This window comes from Cyprinodon variegatus, unplaced genomic scaffold, assembly GCF_000732505.1.
Source record: "Cyprinodon variegatus isolate N-32 unplaced genomic scaffold, C_variegatus-1.0 Scaffold585, whole genome shotgun sequence".
Taxonomy (NCBI): domain Eukaryota; kingdom Metazoa; phylum Chordata; class Actinopteri; order Cyprinodontiformes; family Cyprinodontidae; genus Cyprinodon; species Cyprinodon variegatus.
The window spans coordinates 532,814-541,146 of NW_015151038.1; the positions used below are offsets into that span (position 1 = coordinate 532,814).

The 8,333-nt window shown below is 38.1% G+C and overlaps 1 protein-coding gene across 1 annotated transcript in view; it reads right to left on the reverse strand.

The window, feature by feature from the left end:
* Nucleotides 1-6: 6 nt before the first annotated feature.
* mapk1 (mitogen-activated protein kinase 1) overlaps nucleotides 7-8,333 on the reverse strand; it is a gene marked incomplete at its 5' end in the record, with an annotated part of 12,681 nt that continues 4,354 nt past the window's right edge. Inside the window, 6 exons of the mRNA XM_015392297.1 lie at nucleotides 7-707; nucleotides 3,062-3,190; nucleotides 3,321-3,430; nucleotides 3,887-4,018; nucleotides 6,267-6,381; nucleotides 6,860-6,976. Of these exons, the coding sequence (XP_015247783.1) occupies nucleotides 3,074-3,190; nucleotides 3,321-3,430; nucleotides 3,887-4,018; nucleotides 6,267-6,381; nucleotides 6,860-6,976 (591 nt within the window). The remainder of the gene's footprint in view (nucleotides 708-3,061; nucleotides 3,191-3,320; nucleotides 3,431-3,886; nucleotides 4,019-6,266; nucleotides 6,382-6,859; nucleotides 6,977-8,333) is intronic.

Sequence of the window (8,333 nt, forward strand, 5' to 3'; positions counted from 1 at the left end):
TTCTGTGTGAGTATGTTTGAGATTAAAATACAAGTTTGATAAAATATACATCCTCATCGACAGCAAGTGATGGCTTGAGTCCAGTAACCTCTGGCTCATTCTGTCATAATTGCATAAATCAGGTGAATTAATTCAAAATTTTCTTAATGAAAGAGAAAGAAAAGACAGATCACTGCATCATTTTGTAACAGTGCAACTAAAAAACAAAAAAAGGTAAGAAATTATTTTGTCTGAATGATGGACTTTTTGTGTGCAAAGCAGCTGCACTGAAAACAAAGATTAACAAGGTTATCATTAAAAAAAGGTTTTAAATCATAAGAGCCAAATGCCTTTTTAGATACACATATAAACACAAAAAAAACATTGTTTATTTTGGCTTCAAACACAAAATCAACCCCCAAACTATAAGCTGTGATGTGACTCCCAACCCTCCCTCCCTTTACCTCACCTCTCTGCCGAGAGAGAAACAAAGGGGAGACAGAGGATGACTGATTGATTCCTGACGCCATTCCTGAGCAAAGTGGACTTGCCGAGAGAAAAAGAGAGACCGGAGGAATCCAGGCGGTGTGAAAGAGAAGAATTAAAAAACAAAGCAACCCCCCACAAAAAAACAAAACAAAAGAAAAACACCCAAAAACAAAAATCACAGCAACAGAGTGGAGGCGGGGAGGAGCAGTGGCGACGCAGAAGCCTGTCCGCAGAATCACCTGGGGGGACGAAACCAATGAGTTAAACATTCATTTAGTCAGAAACAAAAATCTTTTTTTTCCCTGTTTTGAAATGTAGATAAATGAAGTCCGTAAAAACAGTGTAGAAAACTAAAGCTCAGCCTGTTCGAGAGCTGGCTGTTTAGCTTTGATTTTACCATTTCAGGTTTGCAAACATTGGTTTCTGCTTTGCTCTCTTTGGTTCCCTTTTACGTCAGACAGAACTGGGCCGATACGTCCAGGAACGGCCAGGTAGGATCATATAACTAACTAAAGCAGTTAGAAAAAGTGCTTATTCCTTCTAGGGCTGCAACTAACAATTATTTAGCAAATCAAATTACTGTTGATTATTTTTTCGATTCATCGATTAATAATCGGATAGCTAAAGGTTCAGTAAAAACGACTTTTTACAAAATTAAACCAGGTAAAACTAAAACTTTTCCACTTGAGGAGTTCTGGGTAGAGCATATTGACATACAAAAAATATATATTTTTAAACTAAATGCAAAATTTTCATATATATATATTTTTACAATCTTGGTATAATTCCTGCTCTAAGTGGGTCGCTCTGTCAGCTAAAGGCACATTTTAGAGTCTCTATACTCCAGTTAATGATTAATAGATTACTAAATTAGCCAACGATCATTTCAATAATTAATTAATCTGATTGCTTCAGCCCTAATTCCTTCCCTACTAAACTTAATTTTTAGTTTTTTCACAGAGCAACACCCAGAAAATTTATCTGCCAACATACCTCACAATGTGATTAAAGAGGCAGTGAATTAAATAAAATATAACTTTTACCCCTTCCCCAATGGCCAAAAAAAAAAAAAAAAAAAACCAAAAAAAAAAAAACTTTTAAACCCCGGAACAATCAGCTTTTTGTGGCAGTGGGATCAGCTCACTGATCCATGTCGACCTTGGAAAAATAGTGGGTCAGAACCAGTTTTTTTTTTTTTTTTGGCCAATAGGAAGGGAACTAAATGTTGTTAGCCGGTCCACCTGTTTGAAAAACCTGCGTTAACCTTCTAATTTCAGTGGGAAAGAGGCTTTGATCTCATGCATGTTCGAAAGGAGGAGGGTTTCTCATGGGGGAAACATTTTTTAGGACCAACCTTTGAAAACCTGCTGATACTAAAGTGTAAAATTATTATCAAGTGCTTAAAGTCGTAGGGAAGCGGCTGTTCCAACGGTTGCAGTTTCGAATTCTCCCGAGTGGTGTCCTACTTTACACTAGCTAATAAAGTGAATGTGATCAGTCGTTTATCAAAGGGGCGGGATTGCTGTGGCTGAAGGTTTGCATGCAGTTTGGTTGTGGCTGTTGTCTCGGAAGCATCTTGCGAACCAGTTAGCGACTTAATGCTAGTAGCTTCCCTATGGGAAATTACATTGGGACCAAGTAGCATAAAATTGGTGACTTAGAAACGACACTGTCAAGGAACGCTGGGACAGCAGAAACATGCAAGAGGAGGAGAGTTTTGTGTTAGAGGTCGTGGATGAGTTTCCTCTGTCATATGTTTATTTAGAGGAGGAAAGCGGGGAGGTAGTTTTTGTGGAAGAGGACGCCAGGGCGGCAGAAGCTTGGTTTGGTGTAGAAGGCTTACAGCCGTCCATGTTTGAGCCCTTGCCTCACAACACTGCCAGTTCTGTTAGCTCTACGCCTGCTGAAGACACAGACGTCCATCCCCGTGAACACTGGGACGGAACTCAATGGTAAAATAAATGGTTCTTATTTCAACCGTTGCGTATCTTAGCTGTGACATATGAATCAAGGCGCTATGACTGAAAAAATTTGATTGAAAGATGACCATTGATATATAATTGGACGAATTTAGGTGTACAGGCTGACATATAACCAACTGGCCTGCATAAACTAATGAAAAAAACCACAGATTTTAAGACAGAATTTTTTTAAATAGAAATTTTCTAACTTTTGGGACAATATGGTCTGATAAAGAGTACATTTATAAACATGTCTAAGCCAGAATGGTATGAAATTTAAATTTGACTTTCCTACGACTTTAAGGGTTTCTATAATGTTTAAAGACTGAACAGAAAGTTGGTCTAAAGCCTGATGTTTGCTGAACTGTTTCCCTTTGCTATGGCTGATTATTTCAGATGCTGAAGAAAGGTTAAAGTGATTATATAAGCTTGTTATTTCTAAACAGAGGTCGATGAGTTGATTTAAATGCTCGGGAAGATCTCTGCTTTCATTTTTAACAGCAGCTTTCATTTCCGCTTATTTTTAGGGTTTCAGACGATTTACAGACAAAATATTCTCCAAATTAAACAGAGAAGGGTTTCTTCCAGAGGATTCTGAGGGGTTCAGGGATTGAGATCAGATGCATACATACTTGTGAGAGCCATTAAGACCTGAAGCCAGGCTGGAAACGAGCAGTTTCTTCAAAGATGAGCTCCTTCAGAGTCTCTTTGGGCAAATCATCCAGCTCCATGTCGAATTTGAACGGCGCCTCAGCAACAGGCTTCACAGGACACAGAAGATATGTTTAAATTAAACAAGATAACATGATGATGCAGCTATACAAACTGGTAAAAATAGTTAAAAAGGATGTAACCATAGGAACAACAGGAAAGCTCAATCTGCAGTCTCACCTCATCTGACGGGTCATAATATTGTTCCAGGTAGGGGTGAGAGAGGGCCTCCTCCACCTCGATCCTCTTGTGAGGGTTAAACGTCAGCATCCTGTCCAGAAGGTCCAGAGCTGCAGCAGAGCCACATCATTTAACAATAGCAGTACCTGCAGGTAAACACTAGGGGATGCCATTGCATCCTCTCTGGCATCATGGCCCAAATAATCCCTTTAGAACATGACTTTACTGTGTTACACAGAAGATAAATGTATATTTTTGTTTTGCAAACTGTTCAGGAAGCACAGAAGCTGATTAGACAACCAGTTTGAGCTACTGTGTGTCTGACAGGAGGAGCTTCTGTGCAAAACAGTCCACATGAAATCAAACCAATAAAATCTGAAGCACATAGCTGGGCTGTAGTTTCAATCCTTTTATACACCCAACTTTCAGATTTTACTCCTTTTTAACGTCCCATTGAGTAGCAGCACTGTCATGTTTATTCTAAAAAAGAATTCTGATAAATTCAAAATGTTTCATTTAAAATTTAAAGCTATACTCCAAAACTGAGCGTTGGTGCGTCCTCTGACCTTTTCCATCGGCGTTGGGGAAGAGGCGATTCCATGGCACTTTGCAGCGCACGGGCAACGACAGCAGATAGTTCCTGGCCTTGATGTTGATGATGCAGTTGAGGTCCTCCTGACTGGGAGAGCCAAGGACCCCTGAGGGAGGGGGGCAATCAGGTAAACTGTCAGCACATGCTTGCTTTAAATGTGGAAACTGAATCATAGAGGTCTGGCAAAAACATTTGAGTTGTATAACAGACTTTCCAATAAAAAAAAAAATTAACTAACAAATCACAGAGGCAGATGGGGGAAGCAATATTTGGTCTAGCACCAAATGAGCCTGACTAGATAAGGGCAGCATTGTCTGTGGATGAAAACCAACAAGCTGCCCCTGGTGTGAAATCCTGCATCAAGTCTGAGTTGTTTTTTAATATTTATTGCAGAACTAAGACAACACAGAGTACTGATTTATACTGTAGCTCAATCTGGCGACACTTTTAAAATTGCTCTTTAATAACAAGGCTAGTTTTTTCGAAGTCTTGTTCATACCTGAAAAGGCGGAACAGCAATGATGCGCATTATCAGCTAAATGATGTGCTAGTTGCTGTTAGAACGTCTATTACTGATTTTTATTTATTTGGAAGAGAAACCAAACTCTACATAAGCTACATCAAGACTGGAAAAAAAAAAAAACATGGATTAAGAAATGAAAAAAAAAGAATATTTCAGCTTAAATGTAAAGACTTTGCTTTGATTTGACAGAAGTAATTATTAATACAACCACAGGATGCTGAACTGTAAAGGGCCTTTGGTTGATTGGTTGCATTATGAAAAAAACCCATGAAGCATCCATCGGCGCACTTTAGAAGCCTTTATTTCCTTCTTTTAGATTCATAGTTTTGCATTTTTAGGGGGAAATGTTAGAAAAACATTAACCACAAATAAACAACAGTGGATCAGTTTCCTTCTTCTGTGTATGTTGGTAAAGATTCTCAGTCATCCATTCCAAAAAAGTAAAAAAAAAAACAAAAAAAAAAACAATCCACTGAACTTTGTTTCCCAGTTTGAAGACGCGTCCTAGATGGGAAGTTTTGCTTCCCATCCAGGAAGATTTTTCAATTATATATATTTGTATGTATGTATATATTTTAAATTTGTATATATTGGCCCAACAAAGCCTCGTTTTTCTTTTGAAAACATGCAAATTTCCCAAAATGGAGTGCAATATGCTGATGCAATTTCCTGTGTAGTTCTGATTTTGGATCAATTATAGAGATTTGTTATAAAAATAAAAAACATATCTCCATTATAATAATATAAATGCATATTATATACAAATTTCTCCATAATATTTGATTTGTGATCCAACTATAAGAACTATATGAGCTGATTTTTGTTGGGAGACATTTATTGGAGCAATGAAATAATCATAGAAATGTTCTACCATTATTGTCAAAAAGAAAATGATTTAATGTTGACCAAAATAAAACAGGAAGCAGCTAATTTTTGCTCAAGAAGTCTGGTAGAAACCTCCAAAGTAGGGTTGCAGGAGGTTAGAAACTAAAGTGATTATGACGTTTTATAACTATGTGAAAAAAAGCCATAGGGGTGTCATTCCAAGTTTTTTTTTTTTTTTTTTTGAAAAAAAGCCATAGGGGTGTCATTCCAAGTTTTTTTTTTTTTTTTTTCCTCAATCTTTTGCTGGTCATAAAATTAAACGGATCTATGCTGTGAATCCGGGGTTAATGCAAGGTTCAGCTGCTGTCAGATCTCTTATAGGTCCACAATCGATAACATTTTAGGCTCAGTATAAAAACAAAAACCTTAGGACTTAATCTATGCTCAAACTAAATTAATAATTGAATTACAACTTTGTCAAGTTAAGAATGGTCCATCTACACATTAGTTACCCAACTTTCATGTCTACATTCAGCATAACAAGCATTTTCTCCTTTTCTGTCGATCAGCTTTAGAATAAAACAACAATGCAATAAAACCCATTTTCCCTTGTTAGCAACACAAGCAGGGCTTGGTTTTAACGGTCTTTACAATTTTTAGCCTAAAGCTAGTTTTAGGAGCTGAATTCCTTTATGGGTTTGTGGACAGGGTGAATGCCTGGGGGTAGACATGCAAGCTCTCCTAGTTGACACAGCTTAACATTTTCTAAAGGAGAAAGCATGAGCTAATCGAGTCACACCCCAGTCATCATACCCCCTCCCCTTCTAAGAACCAGTTATCCCAATGAGAGCTTTTGTTGGGACACGTTTCACAAAGAAAGCCCCGGCTACTTGAAATTGCCTTTGAAACCTACCGTTAGTGTCTTATTTTCAGTTTGAAAACTGTAAGAACACCCAAAAGGGAAACAATATTTTTTTGGGACTCTGGATATAGAAACAATATTTACCCAAAATGTGGTTGAGTTGATCCAGGTAGTGCTTTCCAGGGAAGATTGGTCTATTTGACAGCATCTCAGCCAGGATGCACCCCACCGACCAGATGTCTATGGACTTTGTATAGCCCTGAAAGTAACATCAACCACAACCATTATTACCAAAATATTTACAGTAAATATAAGGATTAAATAGTTGGGTTTGTAACTCGCAACTAAATTGAGTTAATAAAATATTATGAGCTGTTTAACATTGACAAAAATCAATGTAACAAAGGATAATAACTCAAGTATTACATAAAATAATGATCAATACATTTTGCATCGATTTGGATCAAGCTAACAAAAACAAAACTGTGAGGGACTATTTCTTACTAGCTAAACACAGATTCATAGCTTCACAACAACATAATGAAATAAAGAGTGAACACAGATCAGCGCGACGTAACAGCCAGGAAACATCCTGAACTGAACTAAACCTCAATAAGAAGCCCAAATGTAAAGATGAAAAGTAAACCGTGTGCCAGATACACGCACTACACATTTTAAAGCATCTAGTGAAGGGAACTGTAAAAACTAAAACATAAGCAGAAGCTGCAGAGTCTCACCTTGGAGTTAAGCATGATTTCTGGAGCTCTGTACCAACGTGTGGCGACATACTCTGTTAGAAACCCAGTGTGGTCGTGATCAGGATCAGCCACGCGAGCCAAACCAAAGTCACAGATCTGCAGAAAAACAACAGGTTGCATGAAAATTAAACAGAATCTGAATATAAACAAACTGATCTCTAGCATATGCAACCATGCTTTGGTTCATTTTCAGAAGAAGCTTGAATAAAGTCATCATGATCACTACTTTGGACTCGTGTGGCTTTTTTATTATTTATTTAACACACTGTCTTACATTGAGTCATTATATAAATACAAGTGAATTTTATAAGAACCAGCTTTGTGCAAGGTTTGAGCAAAAAGATATTTTTTTTGTGAGCCATGCTGTCAAATGTAGACCTACAGCTTTAAATACACAGAAAACCTTGTCCTGGATTTCATTTTGGCCGTCAACAAATCACCCCCAACCCTACGCCCTCTGCAACTATTCTAGATTTTCTGGAATAATTCTGGTTGGATATTTAGTTGCATCCACACCACACCAAGTTGAAGCAGGAAGTGAAGCTAAATGGAGAGAAATGAGCGTGCTTTTCAAGAGCCTGATAAAAAAAAACAACAATTTTTAGTGATCTTATGTTACACACACAGAATCTGATATAGTGTACTTTAGAGACCTGCACGGGTCAAGTTTTACCAACCCGCACCCACCCGAACCCGTTAGGATGACTACCGAACCCGACCCGTCACCCACGGATATCTTCAATTCAAATCCGAACCCGACCCGACCCGTTGATATTTAACCCGCAACCCGACCCGTTAAACACATCAAGTAATAGGCTATAGTACGCGGCGCTGCAGAACAGCGCCATTAACACTGCTGCAGACGTGTATGCACTGACTTTGGCCTTTTTGGAGGGAAGCCCACACTGCCGGCAGGGCTTTAAGCTACAACAAGGGTGACCCCAGTGCCTGATTAATATAACATTTCTGATGTCCATAACAATAGACACGCATAAAAAAAAAAAATCACCAACTACCCGCCCGCACTAAAAAAATATCCGCCCGAACCCCGACCTATTTATTTTTATTTATGTATTTTTCACCCGCAAAAGAGCATTTTAGCGGGTGACCCGTCGGGGACCTGCGGGTACCCGACCCGTTGCAGGACTCTAGTGTACTTTGGGGTTTTCCTTATCTGGAAGCCAAATTTATTAAATTACAAGAAAAAACGACTAGAGATATTTAACTTAAAGAACCTTTTTTGGAATGAGCTACAAAAATATACCTTCTTTTAATGGATGGATTTCTCAAAAATGGAAAACTAGCAAGTTTAAGAGTGTTTACTAACAGAACTTAAGGTATAGTGGAGGATTTTTGCGAATTAAAAAAAAAAAAAAAAGACCCACTGTCTTCACTTTAAAAAATATAAAAAATACACAACCCTGTACCCGCTCCCGAGAGGGAATGTCTATTA